This window comes from Sesamum indicum, linkage group LG5 (assembly GCF_026168435.1).
Source record: "Sesamum indicum cultivar Baizhima isolate 11 linkage group LG5, ASM2616843v1, whole genome shotgun sequence".
NCBI classification, from domain to species: domain Eukaryota; kingdom Viridiplantae; phylum Streptophyta; class Magnoliopsida; order Lamiales; family Pedaliaceae; genus Sesamum; species Sesamum indicum.
The window spans coordinates 10,633,607-10,656,138 of NC_142661.1; the positions used below are offsets into that span (position 1 = coordinate 10,633,607).

At 33.8% G+C, this 22,532-nt stretch overlaps 1 protein-coding gene across 3 annotated transcripts; it reads left to right on the top strand.

Moving 5' to 3' along the window:
• Window positions 1-5,313: 5,313 nt before the first annotated feature.
• On the top strand, window positions 5,314-21,694 carry LOC105162389 (protein ENHANCED DISEASE RESISTANCE 2-like). Of its 3 annotated transcripts, XM_011080389.3 has the most exons (22): window positions 5,322-5,733; window positions 7,096-7,170; window positions 7,376-7,429; window positions 8,043-8,108; window positions 8,626-8,684; window positions 9,111-9,187; window positions 9,944-10,069; window positions 12,251-12,285; window positions 12,994-13,094; window positions 13,165-13,260; window positions 13,562-13,626; window positions 14,499-14,570; window positions 15,032-15,202; window positions 15,821-16,020; window positions 16,107-16,173; window positions 16,304-16,476; window positions 17,623-17,724; window positions 18,668-18,715; window positions 19,136-19,279; window positions 19,372-19,467; window positions 20,004-20,105; window positions 21,178-21,694. In XM_011080389.3, exons 1-22 carry the CDS (start codon window positions 5,434-5,436, stop codon window positions 21,268-21,270), a joined length of 2,322 nt encoding a protein of 773 aa, XP_011078691.1. In that variant the 5' UTR covers window positions 5,322-5,433; the 3' UTR covers window positions 21,271-21,694. The 3 variants fall into 3 exon arrangements, with proteins under 3 accessions (XP_088736579.1, XP_011078691.1, XP_088736580.1); XM_088880454.1 differs by lacking the exon at window positions 5,322-5,733 and having other exon boundaries at window positions 7,090-7,170; window positions 8,059-8,108; XM_088880453.1 differs by lacking the exons at window positions 19,372-19,467; window positions 20,004-20,105; window positions 21,178-21,694 and having other exon boundaries at window positions 5,314-5,733; window positions 19,088-19,173.
• The last annotated feature ends 838 nt before the right edge of the window (window positions 21,695-22,532 follow it).

Below are 22,532 nucleotides of genomic sequence, written 5' to 3' on the forward strand. Positions count from 1 at the left end.
ATCTCAAACCATAGGTTTCTTTTAAGCGAACCTACACTCACAAAACCAGCAAGAACAATACCAAGTAAATCATTGTTAAACTCCTTAATGCTTACATTGGTAAGATCAATACAAGATGAACCTCGAGAGTATTAGAAGCAGTAAAAACATATATACTCGACACCCATTGAAAATATGTATTCATAGAAATGATCGAGTTATGTGATTCATCATAGATCATTGAACTAATTTTGATCAGGTATTCACAAACATCAGCTACATTCTTTTCCTTTTTGCATTTTAGTCGAATTTAATTCATATCGATCTAAAAAGAAATACGCAAACTCTTAAAGTATTTAGTCATTTTAATAATGTAAGAAATAATTTTATAATTCTAAATAATTAAGATGGCAGAAAGGGACTATTACCACTATGGATTGAACTATACACCTGTCCAAATTACAGCATCACCACAAAAAAATAATAATTAATCCCATAAACATCAATTTTCTACACATCAAATTAATCAACGGCAGATGGCAACAAAATTGAAGAAGCTTTGACAAGTACAAGATTGGCCAACACTCCACCTGTCCGAATAACAGCATCTATGTGATTCATCAGAGGCTCCGTATGCTGGAATTAAGAATATTATACCGAAACAATCTTATAAGTTCATATATTTTATTTGAAATTACTTTTGCAATATTTCGATAAAATAATAAAATATTAGTAATTATAATTTTATAAATTAAAATATTTTAAAATAAACTATTAATTACAATCTAAATAAATTAGTTAGTAATTGAGTCCAACGATAGAAGTTGATGATAAATTTTGGGCTTTTCGTATTTCAAAATAATATTGGCAAGCGCATACAGTATTTGGAGCTTATGCATTCTAATGGGCTGAATAGCAATTTATTCCATGTTATATTAAAAATGAGTATATTAATTTTTTATAAAAAAATATAATAATTTATCTTTTATATTTTTTAAAATGAACCAATTTATCTCCTTATATGGGGAGGTAAAGTGCTTCATTTTAAAAATCATAGGTGGAGTAAATTGTTGTATTTTAAAAAATATAGAGAGGTAAATCGCTATTTATTTTTTCATAAGGAGATAATTTGCTTATTTGCTATATTACAAGGGGGTTGCTTGCATTTTTTCCCATTTTAATGGGTCAATCTAATATAAATATATACATTTTTTTTTGGATGATCAAATTGAGCCAAAACATTTATAAGAACAACCTATTAGGAAACTGATCCAAGTCCAACAATGGTGAGCCCAAGCTACAAATCAAAACCTGCTTATGCCTATAAATAAGAGCTTGTACCGCATAATGAAGGAGGACATACAATATTCTACACACGTAATTTCATTCCATACGACATTACATATAACACAAGACTATGGTAACACGAGATGCAAGTCATAATAAATTAAAATGACTCAAGCCTAGAACCCTTTGCCACGACGAAACTTTGCAACTATGAAGGTTCCATGTGCTCCTTGGCATCAAATCCTTCAAGCTTCAATAACAAGTTTCAAGGTGACAAGTAGTTTGCTCAATAAATGCGGAGTAGATTACAGATTCACATTAAACAACAAGTTTCAAGTCCTTAAATCTAGGAGTGTTAAACAATATCGTCGCTCCTACCTATCAATCCAATCTAAATCGCGCTGCAATTAACGAGCTAAGGGTGGGTTGGGTTGGCCTTGGGCTAGTAAAAAAAAAGACCACATCTTAACAATTGAGTTTGATTTTATGTTTACATAAACTATATAGACTATGTTCGACCGCGATAATGATGATGATGATAATAATAATTATAATAATAACAATAATAATTATAATAATAACAATAATAATAATAATAACAATAATAATAATAATAATAAGAAGAATAACTATACAATATGCTAGAATTCTTTATATGTTTATACTAAAGTTTTGATAATACATAAACTAATCTTCAATATAATAATAACAATTAATATATTTTTTATTGGTATTGTATGATATATATATATATATATATGCATGAACATGTAAATGAGATTTATTAGTTAATCGATTCTTGATTATTGGTAATTTTCTATGCTTTTATGCCGTTGATAAGTGCAAGTAACTTGAAAATAGATTGTAACAAGATAAATAGATGGTATCATTATTTTGTTACAATCTATTTTCATAATCATCTTATTTTAATTTAAATAATATTTATTTGATATTTATATATTATTATATATTATTAGTTTCGTATAGATTTAATTTAAAATAAGAATTCTTTTCACAATCTTATTCACAAAAAACTAGTAAGTTCTTTTTTCGTATTTATTTATATTCTTCTCTAATAAATATATAACCGTTTATGTTTTATACATTGTAATTGATATCTCATGTTTTTATACTTTTGCTAATTATCAATACAAGAAAATTTGTTTATTATGACAAAATAATTATAACAAAAGCCTAAATTTTTATAAAATACTAATATAATTGTACGGTGATTGACTCGATATTAAAGACCGCAAAAATCTGGCCGACCCGCCCCAACCCAATTAGACCGCAAAATGCGATTTTGATGATTATCGGGTTAGGCTTGGACTAAGCTTTTGATCTAAATAAATAATTTTTATTTTATCCATAGCATTTTTTTTTTATCTTGTAATTACTTTTTACAAACACAAAATTTGTATAAACAATATAATTAAACTCAAATATTTGTCAAAAATTTAAAAACAAATTAAAAACTATTTACTTTTTTTAAAAACCTATAAACTCCTAACATCTAAACCTAATTTTAATTTCAACGTTAATTTGGAACACATCCAAAAGAGTACTCAAAAAATTGAAAGCCAAACCAAAGACTTTGATTTCATCACTTGACCAGTTGTTTTAATTCGGTTGGTTGTCATTTTTGTTTGCCAAATACAAGAAACAAATATAGTTTCTATTTAAATAAAATCTACCATAGGACATAGACAAACTCTCACCTATTCTTGGACCAATGTCAATTTATTTGAGCATTTTTACAAATTGAAATAGATGCATTACAATCTGCATAATTTTATTTTCGTCCCATAAATAAATATCTCTAAAAATCAACAAAAATAGCCTTTTCACATTGAACCTATCAATTCTTTTTTTTTTTTTTTAAAATTTGGGACAATTTTTAGTAAATTCTATGCAAGGTCGGATGAAATTAGCATATACTTTAGTTTCATGGAATTAAAATTACAATTTTACCTACCCCTATAGTCACAAAATGAAATGAAATTTTGCCAAATGGTTTCATAATAAGAAAACATTGAAAGTAATTAATTATTTTGGAGCCAGTCTTTTTCCAGCTACTTATTAAAATTGTTGTCCCCTACAAAGGCAAGACAACTTTTATTAAAATAAAATAAAAATAGTTATGATTTTTAGATGAGCTGTCCCATCATGGCTACCACATTCCAAAATCTTAAAAAAAAAAAAATCATCTCCCATTTTAAATTAGAATCAAATTTTAAAGAGTAAAAATAATTTCCATACACAAATATTGTCATTAATATTAATTTAGTAAAGGAGTGTTCATAAATGGCTCAATAGATAATCCACATTACACCATTGATGTTATTTTAGTACCCAATTGATTGTTGTTATTTGTTGATTATATTTTGCCATCAGAATTATGTCTGTTTTTATATTTTGTCGTTTATTTTTATTTTTATTTTGTATCAACTTATCATCTAAATGTTGTAAAATTCGCATATTACTATACATGACCGTTTCTTGATTGATTTTTTTTTTAATAAAAAAAATACCATCATGCAGTGTATAGTGTGCTTAGATTGAAAGATAAATTATATAAACTCTTATGTGCATTGTACGTATATGATGTTTTTTTAACAGAAAAATCAATAAAAAAAATGACTAAGTATGGTAACCTGTAAATTTCACAAAATTAAATTGATAATTTGATTAAAAAAATAAAAAAAATGGAGAAAAGGTAAAAATGGGAATATTTCAAATATCAAAATATAATTTACCCTTATCTTTATGTAATGGTTATTCTACTCATACATATTATAATTCAAAAAATATTATTTTTTTTAATAAAAAAAATGCACAGATTTCAGTCAGAAGTGTTTATATTTGTTTTAGCAGTTGGACCCTTTAGTTTAATATATGATTATTAAGATTACGATCATATAAATTATTATGTAATAACCTACCGATATAGCTAAATTGACTTATAAAAAATAGACTTAAAATAGTAACTTTGTTTTAAATAATAGAGATATAGGATATAAAGATATACATTTATCGTCGGAAGTATTTATTTAAATCTCTTCGAGATATTAATACTCGATTAGAAAAACTTAAAATTTAAATTCAAAAGTCGTAAAATTTATGCAAAATACAAATTAAGATGAGCTTGTAATGTATTATGATTTTAAGTTTTTATCTTATAAATATTGATAAATGAAGTCGATAAAATAATAAAAATATTGTTTTTAAATATATGAATCACGCGCAAAAAAAAAAATAGTCGAACTGCTAAAATAAAAATTAAATATATCAAATAAAATTTATGCAATTTTCCTTTGATTGTATGTACTATTTTTTTTTGTATTTAGGAATAAAATGATTATTACATAAAAAATAATTAAAAACTGGGTGAATAGCATTAATTGGTTATTAAAATAGTATTAATCATACAGAAATGGCACCGCCTCATTAATATTTTGTAAAGTCATAAAATACCATGATAAGATAGCTGATTTATGCAACTTTTCACATTAGCTGATAAATTAGTAGTTTTTTTATTTCTGTTTATATTTTTAATATAATATATTGGTTTATATATTATAGTTTAATTTATAATATATTTTAAAATATAAAATATTATTTATTATATGCATGAAAAATAACCATCATGACTAGTAATATGAAAGAAAAATCAATAAATTCCTCAATCATTGCACATGGTCAATTATTTTCTGGAAGATTTGTAAAATAATAAATCATATATTTGGACATAGGAATATATAAGGAAAAATAAATCACGTTCAGATTTTTGAGATTAGATTTAATTATACAAATTTTTTTTTGTCCTTTATAAAATTAGGTGTACAGTCAGAAGCGTGTTCTATTCGTGTATATTTGTTATTTCATAAAAGAAAAAAAGTATAATTATAATTAAATTTAAATTAGGAAGGTATCAAATGTAATTACTTTATTGAGAGGTTATGAATGTAATTATATATTGTATATACCCCGGCAATTATAGGTAGGGAAGAAGACATGGTGGGGGGGCCACCCCACATGCACACAATTCTGCGTTCAGTCCACTTTCTTGGTTGTCCTTTTACTATTTGACTTCCCATTGCCAATTCAATTCGTCCCTCCCTCCCACTCTCTTCCCAGACACGCTTGCTTAGATCTTGATTCTTGGAAATGGCTTCTGTGCCGGTGTTGAAGAAGGTGGACAGTGAAGGAGCCTCGTCGGAAAGTGCCACCTCGGAGTCTGGCTCCGAGGAGCGATTGCGGCCAAGTAGTAATTCCGTCAATACCGATGCTCATGGCACCAGCATCAGAAGCAACAGCAGCGGTGGGGAGAGGTTTGAGTATTCGGGGTGGGTTTATCATGTGGGGGTTAATTCGATTGGCCATGAGTATTGCCACTTCCGCTTCCTCCGCATCCGCGGCCGGTATGTGGAGATGTATAAACGCGATCCCAGTGAGCATCCTGGCATTGTATGTATCGTCTTCCGGCCCTTTGTTACGTATTTTTATTCATTTTTTTGGGAGTCCTTGAAGTTGAAAGTAAGTTGGTTTCATTTTCCATGTTTTCTTTGTTTGGGTTTGGGTTTTATTTGAACCTGCACAGTCAAGTTATGGATATGGTAACGAAGGGTGACGATTTACCTTCGGATTGCGTTCGAACTATGTCACACTTCCAAGGCTGAAGTTTGTTGTTAGCTCTTTTCTTTTGGTAGAAGAGATTGCTTCGGGTTAGGCTAGATGTCTGATGTTACGGAGCGTCACATGGGGATTTATGAGGAGCGCAGTACCCACTCTTAAACACTTTTTTGGATTTACAGTCAAGAATTAGCTTCAAACAGGATAAGGAGCTGGGAAAAGTTCCAGTAAAGCATATGAAACGAAAAGGGATGAGCCCAAGACTCACAGGGTTGAGGGACAAATATTTGGCCTGGACTGGAGTTTTTCTTTTTGATATAATGATTATGAAGACATGCATCCTTTGTCACGTTTTTTAACATCTTCGACAGCATGTGGTATTTATCATTAATGTGCTATCTGCTTTTGAGGATTTGGATAAGTTTTGGTGCTGCATAACTGGAAAAAGTTTAGGTTATAGCATTATGTTCTTGTCTCTGTGAAATAGATTGGCGTACACACACAAAAAAAATGTAATCTTCAATTTCCTTGGCTTCACCTCTACATGCAGTTTAGGTAGAGCCCCTCGTTCTTTATGATTGATCACCTTAAATTGCCTAAAGGAAAAGAGAGGTGCCAGAAGGCAGAAAGTTGTCAGTGAAGTGTTAAGTCACGTCTTATCAGCTATGGTTACTGCAGAAGTTAAGAACCCCAATACGGGCTCTAAAAATTCACTTAATGCACTCGAATATAAGAAACTTTAGGAAGTGAATAATGGAGCATCTGAAATAATGATACAGTGCTAATATCATCATCCACATTTAATTTCCGGTTCACTACATGAAAAATAAGTGGGAAATAATTACTGCATCAAAGAGAATTTGCCTGCTCGATAAGCATAACTTTTGTTCATGTTCCTATACTTTTAGATGGATTCCATGAAGGATTTAGTTTGTATGCATTATCCATGGTATTCTTGCAAGGGCCCTCGTGTGAAGTGAGCACAAAATGAAATCCTTCTAGAAACCTTATTCTATCTGATTTTGGATTGACATTTTAGAGTTGACACTGAATATCACAGATCAGTTTGCTACTGATCTTTGATCAGTATGAACTTACCATCTTCAGTTTACCTGCAACTCATCCTGTATTAACAAATGCAATTTCTTAATGTTCCACCTTTTGTATTCAGTGACTCTGGCTATACATTTTTTGCAGAAACCTATTCGAAGGGGTGTCATAGGGCATACACTTATGGTGGAGGAGTTAGGGCGACGGAAGTTGAACCATGGTGTAAGGCCTCTGGGCATATTCTTTAGATCTTTCCATGCTTCAGGAAGCTATTCCACCTCTTTTTGTCAATTTTCATATTATGACTGCTTCAACTTATTTAGTGCTCTGTCCTTGTAAGCTTAGTGTGTTATTTCGAGTACAACACACATAATGCTTCACAGAAAGTAGATGTTTTCTCTCTGAAAATAATGTGGACATTTTGTAGGATGTGTACGTGCTAAGGTTCTACAATCGCTTGGACGAAACCAAGAAGGGAGAAGTAAGTGACAGTTTCATTATGTTGATCTTTCAAAGAAGCTGATATGCATGAGATGGTTAAGCCCTTTTGACATGTTTCTGTGTCTGAAACGACAGTAGCTTATTTCTAATCTATTCGGGTTAGAGTTGGCAGTCCTTGTAGGGCATGCAAATTTGTTTATTGAGTATACAAGTCTGTGGAACATCTCCTTTTCCTGTCTCCTGGATAAAGTGCTAATTTTACCAGCTAAAGTTTTGGTCTGGGGCCAATAGTTCCTCAATACCAAAATAGTTAGATATAACAAATACTATCCATGATTCTTGTTTTTCTTTTAAGACCGAACATCAAATCTTGGGTGTACTTTTGCTTACTATTAAGTGAACTTGTTGCCTGTTGAAGATAGTCAAATGACTCAAGATTTCTATTGAGCTGTATGTTGAGTTCATGAAGTACAGATTCATTAGAGCTCCTACCTAAAGTAACATTATTGCTGAAGTGCGCGATTACTGAAGAACAAGTATTGCAAGTTGCTTGACATGCTGTCACTACTTTCCATGCAATTGTTTTTAGCTAGACATGGTGTGCTTGTATTCTTTAAGTTGCTCACAGTGAAGAAATCTTTGATTCCTGCAAGATTGCTTGTAATACAGCCGGTGATGCCCGGAAATGGATGGAAGCATTTGATCATGCTAAACAACAGGTATGAGAGAAAAAAGAGAAAAAAAATGCATTTAAACTTTGACTTATCCAAATGAGATAGTTGGATGAGGTTGGAGATATTTCCCCTCCCCCTCCCCCTAATGTGTTTGATTTTTATTTCTGCTTGTTTGACATTGATAACCATCTTAACTTTAGGACTTTACTGTTAAGGTGACACAATGTCACTTCCATAGGGCCCTCATGTGCATTATATTTGACATGCGAAGAGTAGAGTGTTGGAGAAAATTAGTTAAATGACTTTTATGAACTGTGCCCTTCTTTAGAAAACAAAATTGCAAATGGATTAAGCTCCATTCATTGTTGCCATTTATGTTGGCTTTCAACCATTTAATTTTTCTGAGCAATGCTTAAATTTGCTTTACATTATGTTGTAGACATGGATGGCAACACCAGTGAGCATTAATTAATTACCAAGCTATCTTGATCAAAGGAATTGACACATTTTGTTTATTATTTTTTGCTGCTTGAATATCTCACTGTCTGTTGTTGAATTGTAGGCCGAGTATGAGTTTTCAAGAGGTGGTAGTGTGAGAAACAAGCTGAACATGGAGGATGAGTATGTTCAGATCACTGGATTATATTTTTTCTGTTAATCATAAATATGAGAATCTAAATTGACATTTTCTCATTGAGTAGTTGACTCACCGGAGGATTTATTTGAAAAGTAAACTTCATATCTCACATATAATTGCTTTTGTTTCTACTCCAAGGTGACAGTATATACCATTAAATTCTTGGTAGCTTAATTTAGAAATGGTGAGAAAATTTGAACTGCTCTGTATTGTGATCTCATGATGATTTTTACTCAACATGAGTCTTTGATCTTCATTCGAGTAATATTTGTATGTACAGATAAGCTTTTGCTTGTTTACATGTGATAGGCAAATTCTGCTTTGTTAATTTCAAAGTATGGTTGATTCTACTCACATTGACAGTTAGGGCTACTACTACTAAGTCTGAGATTAATTTTTCTTTGTTGGAGGATTAACCTGGAGGGACATCGGCCTAGAGTACGGCGTTATGCTCATGGTTTAAAGAAGCTAATAAGGATAGGACAAGGTGAGGTGCTTTTGTTTGATCTTACAAGGGTCTTATTTGGTAATTCATAATCGTTTTTGTGTTTCCATAGCAATTTATTGCTAATGTGTCTCTACAATTTAAACACTACCATTGATTCCTTTGTAATGTACTTATTAATGTATTTGTTTTTTTTTGTTAATTCTCTATTTTTGTTTTGTTGATTTTATCGTGTGTGACAGTAATATCTTTAGTCTTGCTATTTTTCGCAAAAACTTGCTCTTGTACTGACTTACGTTTCTTTGCATCCTGTTAAATTAAATTTCTTCATTTCATATTTATAGGCAATTGGTACATATATGTTTGTGCGAGAAATCAATTTTCCTGATCAAATGTTTGGTATTGTCTTATGTTTTCTAACTTTTCTTATGTCACCTTAATAGAGTTTGTTTACATAAAGTTGAATGAGTATGGTGCACTTTGTTTATCATTATCAGCTGAAAGAACATAAGCTTTTCTTGTCTAGACTTATGGTCAGTCTCTTCGGAGATTAGAATGCTTATACCTTGATACTTATCATGCTAAATGTCAAAAGTGTATGCAGCTTCACATCAACTTCTGCGTGCCATTGTTTGTGTTTGTGTCACATAATCATGTTATGGTTGTACTTCTCCAAGAGCTCTGTGTTTTTACTGTGATTCTTTTTTCTTCTTTTTTTTTTCTCCCGATTTAATTGGTTTACCATAATTAGAGTTTCGCAACTTTTCTTTCTGGTTTTCTGTATGGTGTTATTCATAGGTCCGGAAGTGCTTTTGCGCAAAGCCTCAAGCTTAGGTACAGATGGTAGATTGGATGCATATTTTGATGCAGATGGTGGTGATGTTGTCGAGGCACATGAATGGAAATGTGTCCGTACAATCAATGGTAGACTTCATAGTCTTCATTCATTTTTTTTCTTTTGTAAAGTCTATTCACCTGAAATATATGTGCATTTAAATGATCATTCTCAACTTAAATCATCACAAAATTCTTAGTTGTTGTATATAAGATATTTTCAATTTTTCATTATCTTATCTGTCTACAGGAATGATTAAAAAGATCCCAGGTTCCATTATGAAGTTACTCAAGAATATTGCATATTATGTGGATGTGCCAATTGTCTATGATTTATATGAAGATTGTTTGATGGGTGCCCCAAATGTTTTCTGCTTGTGCATCCTCATATTCCCGTATTAGTCTTTATAACCTTTATCAAGCTTAAGTTGACCACATTTTCTGAATTGCCTGTTTTTGCGGCACTGCTGGAAAAAAGTTTGTCCCGCAAACCACTAATCTTTTGGTTGCTGATATTTGTGTTAACATGAAAGTGAACATGAAAAGTTTTTTACATTTAGCATGAGCACCAAAGGAAAATGACAGCTGCTGCTGCTCAGCTTGGATAGAATTGCATTTGAATTTGAATGGACTCTTCTATTCCTGAAGTACGATTTTCAGACTACCATTGCTGATTTTTTTATCCTTTTTCGGTTGAAAATTTTGGGAACATTCTGGAGGACTTGATAAGATACAGTTAGATGATGGATAACTTTCCTCTGATCCTTGTTTCAGTTAAAGAAGTAGTTAGATATGTACTCACCCAGTCATGGCCACATTAGCGCAACAAAAACCTAAATCTTGCTGCAGGGCCATCTACCAAAGCCACCGCCTTCCCCACCATCCTGAAAACCACAATATTGTTTGCTGCCCTGTCGTTGGCTTGCCCTTAAGCAACCAGAAAAGGACAAATTAAAGCTCAATGATGAGATGGTGGGCCCATCAACAGTCGTGAGGAGAGGGAAGTGTGGTTCTTTTGATGAAATAGCAAACTTCATCACCGCAGTGGTTGCATGCAAAGTTGGTACCGAGGAAGAAGAAATTCATACGGATAAATTTAAGGTCAATGATGTGGTGATGGGTGCCACAAGAACAGAGATGGATGAGAACCCAGCAGTGGCAGTAGAAAGGGGGAAATTCAGGCAGAAGACCCTAAAAATTGACAATTATACTGAATACCAGTGGTAGGAGTTTAAACATTTATATTTTAAAAATAAAAGATAAGATAAAATAGGGTAAATCTACCCATCCTATTATGTGGAGTCGACTTTGTCAGGAAGCCTCAGCCGGTACAGTGGCAAATTATATCAATGAGGCAAAATATTTGAATATACTTCATTCATAAGCATTTTCGTTTTCCAACATACTTTCAACATTGGGACAGCACAAAATATTTTCTGAAGACTATATTGGAACAGATATTTGAAACAGTTCCAGGTGGATCCTATATTACCTTTTATTATCTTAAGGTTTGCTTCATGATGTGCCGGACCTGCCGGTTCAAAATGGATTTGGAATGGGATTGGAAGTGCTGTCTGATGTTTGAGGGCATATGGACAAAAACATGTGGAAATGTGAACTTGCACATGGTCACTTGCAAATAATGAAGTTTGGGAAGGTTCCAGTAACCTAACCTGAGTCTAGTTGCTATAATTGGACTTCTTACTCAAAATCCGTAGATGGTTTGAATTGGATGGAATTGTTTGTCAATTATGGTGGAAATATGTAAGTACAGTTGCAGATTCACGATCTAGAGAGAATTGACAAATAAGTATGGTTAACTAATTTGATTGACTACAAGATCATGATAACTTTCAGAGAAAAAAGAGCCACACAACGTATAAAACTAGTTTTTTCCCTTCTCAGATGATACTGATCTGAGAAGCCTGGCAGAGTAAAGCCTATGAATAGAACTGAAATAAACAGGTTGAGAGCATGGATCAGAGACTTCATGGACCTGTTAGTTCACTTGATAACCTGAATGTCTGCCACTTGGACATTTTGAGAACCTCTATAGGTTTTTGATATTAATTGTTGACTATCATTAAATTTGATGAAAAATGGAGAAATGGTTTATTTGATTGTATCATGTCAAAAAGATCTGATTCATTTCATAGACTTAAACAAGAGAATTTTGCTTTGCCATATTCTTAGTGTTTATTTAAGAATTTTAGTTTAGTTAGAAAGACATGACTAACATATCTTTTTTTTCAAAATCCTTATTTGTTTTAGGTGTGCGAATATTTGAAGATGTGGCCAGCCCAAAGGTAGTTCATTGATCAAAACTTTTATTGTTGTTTGCATAACGTTTACTACTATGATATGTCTCCCTTTGACAAGATCATGAACTCGAGCTTTTTCTTAGTAGTGAGTTATTTCCAAGAAGTATGTCTTGGAGGCAAATAAGAGAAATGTAGGATTTTCCGATTTGATGAACTATAGGCAAATGCCTGTCTCTTAATATAAGGCAACCGTGGTATTTGATCCTAACAACATGCTTTTTTAATCGAAAGATCCACCTTGAGTGAAGCAAATATATGATTGATTCTCCATAGCATCTTAGCATCTTTTTTTGCCTTTGAACAATGTGCTGCATGTTTGATCCCTCTTTACAACCCCTAGAAACATATACGTTACAAAAATACTTTGGTTTTTTCTTATTTATTTCTTGAAGATACTGGCTACTGGCTTCCTCAATCAACACACACCTAAACAAGATTGGCTCCTTAAACCCATGGCATAAGTCATAACTGAGTGTTTTTTACTTTAAAAATACTGGGGCCGTTGAAGTTAGCGATTTAAGAGAACCATCTTGAAAGCATTAGAGACATAGTAACTCAGCCACCAGTTTCCATCCGATAATATGCAGGTATATATTTGGTAAATGACATTTAGGTTCCATACCAGCACTGCGTGTTTATCTGCTTTAGTTAAATTAATCTGAAGACAGACAGCTCATTTGCCTTGTTTTGTAGTGTGATAAAGGTGTACTGGTCAAAGCTGTTGGTGTTGTTGATGCGAGTGCAGATACTGTATTTGAAGTTGTGTTGAATCCTGATCGACACAGGAGATACGAGTGAGTTGGAAAGCCTTTGGTTTGTGGTACTTGATGTTACAAGTGTCAGGCATCTAATATTCTTTTACAGGTGGGACACTTTGACAGGTGACTTGGAGTTGGTTGATTCTGTTAATGGACACTTTGATGTTGTGTATGGGACATTTGATCCACGTTATTTTACTTGGTGAGTTCGTTTTTTTTGGTTCAAGAAGCTTCATGATATCATTTCCCATTCGGTGCTGAAGGAGTATATAGTGATCTTGGTGCAAATAAAGATGGTTCATATGACTTGGAAGTGACATGTTAGAGTCACACAAATAGCCATTCTTCTTGTGAGGCTGAGGCTGCATTCACACAAATAAGATGATTCATATTGAAAAGTTATATGAGCTGATGCTTGTAAAGAAAAGTGAGGGATGCATTAATTGCTTCTTGTATCTAGTTCTTCGTATTTGCATCACTTGAAAGAAGGGTTTTATATGCAGGCGGCAGTCAAGAAGAGACTTTGTCTTCTCAAGGCAATGGGTCCGAGGACAAGATGGGACATACAGTAAGAATCTGTGTTTATGTCAGCTTCTCTGTGCTTATGTTCGGTAGCTTCTATTGAGTATTGAAGTCTTGTTAATCACCACATATCAATACGTGTTATCAATATGGTAATCATCATGTGTGGTTTAGAGCAAATGCATTGCCCTGCTCAATGCTGGGTCTTGAAATGATAGGTTCATATCAGATCCAGGTCGAGTAGATACCCATCCTGATGTGTGTGTCCTACTGCTAGGAGCCGTTACTAGAAACTTTGTGAAAATGATATTGTGGTCTACTTAGGAAAGTTCCAAAAACTATTATGGAGTTAAGCCAATAAGGCTATAACACGAAGTTGAAGATAAACAGAGAGAAAAGAAACATAAAGCAATTATGATGAGCTCCCTGTATTTTAAAATGTAGGTATGAAGATTTTATGCAATTATGGTCTCATCATTTATTTTCTTTTGACTTTGTTGAACATGACACTTTTTACGAAATCAAGCAGTTAATGCTGCTCTTCTCTAAAGCTTTCTGTTAAAATTTGGTGTATCAATTTTTGTCGAGTCTACATTCAGCTGTAATATCAATTTTTAATGGTCTACTTCTAGAAATAAGAATCTATTAGCAAATTCTTTGTCCAGGATTCTTTCAGAGTTATGTTAGTTTGAGGTTTAGCATATGCTTGGTGCTTGGTGGATATGAGAATAGATGTCAGTTCTGTCTGTTAATGTAAAATATTATGGAGTATTAATCTTCTATATTTGTTGCTTAGCTAATGCATATTTTCTTGGGTGCAAATAGTAAGGTAGATATGCTGCTTAAATTTATTCATTGATATTGTTATAAACTCACAGTTCTTGTGATTGACAGTTTGATATACACTTATTGGTGCAGCAATTCTGCAGTTTCCTTCTGTACACAAGAAGCGGCCTCCCAGATCTGGCTATAAGCGCACAAAAATCAACCGTAAGAAAATATAGTATTAAATACTAGCTTCCAATTTTAAATAAGCATTTATTATGTGCACTGAAGACATGTATACTTGAAGGCTAAACCAAGTTTAGAAGCCAGCCAAACGGCAATATTTTGTTCCTTGGGGTTCTCAACCCAAATAGACTTCTAATTTCTTGGTTCCATATTTTCACTAATTATTTGCACTTAAGGTGAGAGAAACTATCACTTTGGATCTAGTCCCAAAATTATACCCACCTCAGTTTCCTGCTTTTGCAATTGCATGGTCGACCGAGAATAAATCCTTTAATGTTTCTAAGCATTTAAGTGGGCTTAAGTAGGACTTTTTGGTTTATGTATTTTGTTGCTCAGATAATTCTTATCGAATGCTGCCTTTGGCACAATATTTCCCTATGCGGCAGTTATGAACCTTGCTGTTTTCTCTAACTCCTTTTTTGCTTTGTTTTGTTCTGTAGCTTCCACTTGGGAGATCAGTAATTTAAGCACATCTTCGCCGTCAAATACTGCGAGGTGTCTAGTTACACAAACGCTTGAGATAAGCCCCAAAGGTTGGTTTAAATGGAGGAATAAACACTGCCAGAAGTTTGAAAAGACTGTTCCTTATGCATTGCTGAGTCAAGTATCAGGTTGGTAATACTTCCAGTCCTACTTTACAGAACGTGTATGCTGCGAATAACTGAGAGCTACTCCTAACCAGTAATCCTGATTGAAACATTGCATACCTCCTCTCCTGTCATGTAACCCCTGCCCATTTTTCAGAATGTTAATTCATTGCATAAGTTTGATGAACTGCGGGAGTGCATAAGTCCGTCATTTTCATAATTAAAGACAGTAAGGCAAAAGTTCAAATACAATCACCAAGCAGACCTTCTCTCCTCTTCTGACATTCAAATGTTGAGAAATAAACTTACTTGATTATTTGAGCAAGCTGGTCTTGTAACAAGACTGTTTTTCATATTAATGAACCCATGGTTTTGGAACATGGCTTCATACTGTGGAAGCCCTGATGCTGCTCTTATCAGTATTTCTTCATATACCATTCTCTCAACTATTTCACTCTGCTCAAGACAGCCTTATCTTGTACTTAATTGGGGCTGTAATCTTGATTCTCTTCTTCTATTCCATCACATACTCATGCTTTACATCTTCTTTCATTTTCGTGTTTTCTTTTTGCTTCCTTGAATGACCTGGAACTCAATTTGTTTGTATAATAGTGATGTTTTCTTGCTATATGATTTGTTCAGGTCTGAAGGAGTACATTGGAGCAAATCCAGCACTTACATCTGAGTCATCTACTACAATAATTCATTCGAAAGTGTCTGATTTTTCTGGATCCCATAGTGAGTTCGAGGATGCAGAAGGAGCAGACGAGTTCTATGATGCAATTGCTGGTGATTCCTCATCTTCTGATGAGGGTAGTGACAATGAAGTAGAAGTCAATAAGGTTCTTGGTCCTTGGTGTGACTGCATCAACTGAATCCTTTATTTTTAGAAGACCGAACACTTTGCTGACTTTGTTTTATTCACCAGGAGAAGAAGATTAAACTGAAGAACATTTCCTGGGCCATAGCAAGTTTAACACTAAAGAGGTCTTCAGGTACTTGTCATGCCAGTATCTTTCATTTTGGAAAAAACTGGCTACTTTTCTCTCATATTTTCCCACCATTAATAGGTTTTATCTGTTATTTAAATTATTGTGCTAAGATTTATTTTGGCATCTGGTGCAGCACCAGAATCAAATGAGTTGAACTCAAATGTACCTCCCATTAGTCTCGACTCAAGTCAGTTTCATGGGACCATGAAGAAAGCAAAGGATGAAAGTGATAAGAATTGCTGGTCTTCTCCAGATGGTTCTGGATTCATGATCAGGGGGAAGACATACTTGAAAGATAACATGAAGGTCGGTTCATACACTATAAAATACAGCACTTTATGTGAAGTTTATACTGCTTGTCTTTTGACATTAAATAAAACTTGAACCATCTCAGTTCAGCTTAATCTCAATGTAATTCAAGAAGAATTGAAGGTATTCTGTCAATCTCTCCAATTTCGGATTGACAATTTAAAAGGTTCTAATTAGATCTCAATTCTATGTTTGCATATTTAGATTATTACTTTTGCTAAGTGTTTATCAACTATCTTTCCATTATTTTACAGGGACAGAAGGGTTTTGTTGTATGTATTATTTTCCTTCTCTCAAGTCCTTTATCTAGATAAATCTACTAAGTCTATTAACCAGAAAAGTCTTGTCTATTACTTCAGGATGCAAAACTGTGACCGACTAATTGAATTAAAAAATTGGAGGTTGTACTCATGGTATAACCACGAATGTCTTAGAGACTGAAGGGTATATGTTTAGAGAGTCTTCCTCATTTTTAGCATGATGGACTTGGAAGTCAAATTTAAGCAATCTAGTTTCGGTCATAAGTTTCAAACTATTTTCTGTTTAAATGAATATGCCCTAGGTGTTCACTAACTTTCCTCATTCTGTATTAAGTTCAAGTTTAATGTTGTTTTGGTGATTCAATAGATCTTATCTCGAGATTTAATAATTCTAGTTTTCAGCTCTGCTTAAGAGTCCATTGCTATTAGAAGTTTATTTATTTGATGTGTTCAATCATCAATATTTAGTCTTGTCATTTATTCACTAGTAATTTCTGTCAAAGATTTTCCTGTCCATTTCCTTGTTCGAGAGGCTTTTACCACTATAAACCTTGTCTGTGCCTCTAATATTTCTAGAGTTGATCATCACGAAGCATAGAAACTTGTATTGTGCGATCATCTCAAACTTGGTTAGATTCAAGGTTCTCTTGGTTTGACTTCTCTATTTCTCGTCTCTACTATACTTTGCCAATGATAAACTCATTATTGAGCCAACTTCCAAGATGGACAGGCATTTGTTTAAAGGACCGTTCTGAATTCATGTTCAGCAGAAGAACAGATCTAATTCTGTATCATAATTTTTTCATGTTTATCCGTACTCAAACGTAACTTTTCTAATGCAATCTAATTTGATTAAAAATGCTCTTGCTTGATAACCTCTCAGGTGAAAGGTGGAGAACCTCTTCTCAAGCTCATCGCAGTTGACTGGTTCAAGGTGGAAGATTGTGCCTCAAAGGTTGCTTTGCATCCTAAAAGCCTTGTTCAGGTATAGTTGATATGCGGGATTACAACATTCGATGTGCTCAGACAAATCATGCTTCTACCTGATATTCCTATCCGTCATGTGATGATGCTCTTAACATTCATTTGATGAAATTATATTCTAAACTTAAAATTCATTAAAAGAGGAGTTGGCGGTTAGAATTTAAGCTTTACTATGGAAACCAATGTTGGGTCTTTCTGAATTGACTGTATACACGAAATTATCCTCTTAAGTAATATCTTCGTTTGTCCCAAGTTTATAACTATTTTGTTCGTGTGGTGAAACTACATTCTTGTGGTGGTAAGACTGTCATAAACCTTTGCAAAATGCTGTTAAACCTCAAAATAAATTTGCTGATGATTTAGTGATAATTTAAGATTGGTCTTATTATGTTCTCAACCTTGTTTTCCTTATTGAGTTTCTGCTAATTGGCAATTTAAATCACTCTATGGCAATTTCTATTTTAAGCAAGAGCACAGATGGCTTGAATTTACGATTTCTCTTTGCTTAAAATGTCTTAATTCTCTGTTGAATGAATGCTCTCGACCGAGCTGAAGATGATTTCCTAATTTAGTAAAGAATGAAGTTTAGCTGTTGCACATGAAGTCTTCCTTCTTGTTTGTTTCAAGCTATCCAGTTGGCTTATCTGCTATATGTCATCCGATCAACTTCTCTTTGTTTTTCACTTCAAGTTTTTGGAATAAGTAAAGATTATTTCAGTTTTCCTTTGTTGCTGCCATGAGTTGTTACTGTTCCATTCTGATTACTCTCAGATGATTGTATTATTCCTTCTTTTGGTAGTTGTATTATCTTAGATATCATGACATCAATACGTAGTGTTTACGCTACAACTTGCTGATGTCATGAGTTGTCATTGTTCCTTTCTGATTATTTCTGATGATTGTATTGTTCCTTCATTTTTTTTCTAATATCATTCCTAACGCAGAGCCCCGAAGGACAGAAACTTCCATTCATTCTTGTCATCAATCTTGAGGTTCGCTTCTGTCTATATGTCTTCCGTTTTTTAAGTATTAAGCTTACATATGTTCTGTTTAATGTTCTGGGAGCTTATATGTAATCTTATTGATTTCAGTAGCAGCATTAGCAACTATTTGTCTTTTATAAGTTTTTGTGCGCATAGCCTGTATTTTCACATATGGTGAAACTTGTTCAGGGTCATAAAACAAGTCTGCAAATATAGCTGCCAATAAGTTAATATCTGGGCAAACTGCTGATTGTCCAAAGACACATTGTTGTTACTTCATTGCTAAAATTTGTAGTAACATAAACAGTGTACAATTTAGGTGTGGTGAAATGAATTTTTCTTGTCAATTCTTAAAATTCTTTCTTTTCTGTTCACCCACAGGCCACAGCTTTTGGATGAGAAAGTCTTATAGTGGTTTCCTTGTATCAGGTACCAGCCAGACCAAATTACAGCCTTGTTCTCTATTATGCTGCAGACAGGCCTGTGAAGAAGGACTCATTGTTGGGTAAATTTATTGATGGCACTGATATGTTTCGTGATTCAAGATTCAAACTTATTCCAAGCATTGTTGAGGTAGCTCCATCTGCTGAAGTGAAAACTTGGTTAGTTTTGGAGTGTATGCTTGACATGATTCTTGTTTTTGACAATTGTCTTTTTAAAAAAAGGGATACTGGATGGTAAAGCGGGCAGTTGGAACGAAAGCTTGCCTTCTTGGAAAAGCAGTAACTTGCAAGTACCTCAGGCAGGACAATTTTCTGGAGGTGAGATTCCCACTTCTTTGGTCCTGGAATCTTGTCAGATGCTGGTGAATTTTATATAGAGCACAACTGTTGCCTATGTGTTGATTGAATTGAACTATGGAGTAATTTGGACTTCATTTTGCACCATCAATTTGCGTGGGTGGTCAGAGCAGTGAAACAAACTGGTGAAACTCTTGGAGGCCTAACTGGAATGTGATTGAGAAACATCTGACAGTAACTTGAGAACTTTACACGACGAGGGGGATGGAAGAAATGAAATGATGATTGAAGGAAAAACCACCTGTAATTAAGAATTGAAGAAATGCTTTAGAAAATGCATGAATAGCATTTCCCAATTCAAACTTTCCAGCTAAAAGTATGCTGCTTCAGTTGAGCCTCACAGGAAGTACCTATACTGTGAAGGAGCTTTTAGCTGTGTCTGATGTCATGGTTTACGGGATGCATTTGATTGCACTTGAATGATATATTTCCATATGTGGTTTTTATCTTCTAGCCCTCCTACAGATACGATGATTAAGTGGTAATCCTTCCTGCAGATTGATGTGGATATTGGTTCATCATCTGTGGCAAGGGGTGTCATCAGTCTCGTCCTTGGATATGTCACAAGCCTTGTTGTTGATCTTGCAATAGTTATTGAGGTGCGTACACTCTGGTTTCTACCCTTTATCCCGATGATTTTTACGTATTAATGAATAAGTACAACCCGAATCAATACCATCTTCAGCGGTGCCTTATCAATTCATCTGCAAGATCATGTTTCTTCAAAAAGTATGGGTTTTCATATGCTTTGAATAAGGCTTCTAGGTTTTACTTTGTTGGCAATCTAAATTCTTGATTCTTCACCAGGAACTTTTCTATACATTAAAAGAAGATAATCTTTACATATGTCAGATCAACATTGGCATCAGAATGTTGCATATGTTTTCCTAATTCACAAATTCTTTCCAGGGGCCTAATATTTCTGCAATTCAAAACATTTAAACATGGAAAACTTTTACTGCTTCCACGTGGGCCACTGATTGTTTCTTTTGATAATTTTGTTTGCTCCAACATGCTATGGTTTCTATGCCTGGATATCTTTATCAAAAGCAACGAATTCTACAACTCCAGGAATCAGGACACACTGTCAATTATTCGTTATACCGTAGATACTGGGAACTTGAGAAACCTTTTGCACACTTGATACATGATGATAACTCCTTTGTGTATTGAAGAGAATCTAAATAAGTTGAATGTCATTGAGAAAGTCCCGAGTCAATTTTCACTTCTAGTGCATGTTGGAATTTCCTTTTTCTTTGCTAGATGGTGTTTGCACTTTCACCATGTGATTGGTCACACTTTTTAAAATGAACCACATGAAAAGTGTAATAAACGATATATGATGTATTTGGGTTTTGGCTGAAACCAAAGCCCTCTTAGAATTTCCTTCACGCTTCGGTGGTGCAATGACAAATAAGAGTCCTATCTCATTTACGGGAAAAATTGAGGTTCGAGTTAATTCAGATATTATAAACCATGACTTAGAATCAGCAAATGCGCAATTTCCTATCACCATACCTTGTCCACTTAGTTTCTCCATCCCCTTATAATCTTCTTACTTTTATCCTTTTACCTTTCTAAATTTTCAACATCATGTTCACTTTCAAATTTAGATTGCTGTTAAATCATGCATATTATACACGAAAAACATGATATTTCCATATGTTACAGGCAAAAGAAGAGGCAGAACTCCCAGAATATATTCTTGGAACCGTCAGATTAAACCGTGTACAGCTTGATTCAGCTGTACCCTTAGAAGCATGACGACCTATTTAGTCAACAGAGGTTGCTTATCTTGAATAATGTAACCAAAGCAGTCCTTATTAATCGTCCGGTACTCAGTAACAGCAAAGATAATGCAGAGAGACAAAAGGGATATGATAATGGCCTCCGAAGTAACACACAGCTATTTGGTGAGACAGGATTCTTTATTGATTAGGATCCTGCTTGTATTGAAGTCATGACATTTCTTGTATACCATGTTTGATTCTAGTTTCTGAAGATGGTTTTGCCATTGAATGTAGTTAGAGAAACTGAGCCAGATCTATGTGTATTCCCCACCCCACCCACCTAATGCTACTGACATTGAATCTGCAAATATATGGGTGTTTGTACGTATGTTTGTGTATAGATTTATGGGCTGTTCTAACAGCAGCAGTAGAAGCCAATTTTGGCTGTTTTCTTTCCAGGGTTTTGGATTTGTATGCCATTACATCATCATCGTTGCAACTATAGGCAGGTTCACTTCAGAAATAATAGATTTCTTTATATTTTTTTATAGGAGGAATAATTATATTATTACATTGATATTTAAAGAATTTGATTAATGTATCAATATATTCCTTCTAAAGATTAAGTGAGGGAGAATAATGAAATAATAAATTATGATGAATTTACGTAACATAAGATATCAATGGAAATGGATTTATGTTAGAGACTAAAATCATATTTATAAAAATGGGATTTTAGAAAAAGAGGTTCTAACCATAGATAAGATAAATTATGGTGAACTTGAACTTTTTTATAAGATATTAGCTTTTTTCTTTTTTTTGGTAATTGTAAATTGTATTAAACAACAAGAAGTACACTAGTACAATACAATCATGAATCGTTCTTTAGTTTTACCCTCGACAGGTCAAGGAATCCACTATAAGCGATAAAGCCCACATGAGCTAATAGAGAAAGGTAAATCAGTACTAATAATTTGCTGTCGCACATCATTTATAATAATAACAGAGAGAGTACATGCATCGCGGAGCATGTTCTCAAACTGATGACGATTGCGTTACATCCAAACATGATAGACCATAGAAGCAAGTAATGTTCTATAGGCTGCATTAATGATGTTGTTCCCTCTCCATCATGACGAAGCCCAAGTAACATCTCTAGTCCAAGAAAAAAGTTCGGTCGAGGAACCCACACATGACGTGAATCTCCTCTAAATAGTGCCGGGAATAGTAGCATCAGAAGAACATGTGGTTGTGCGTTTCCATAGCATCATTAGCACACAGGATACAGGAAGTGCC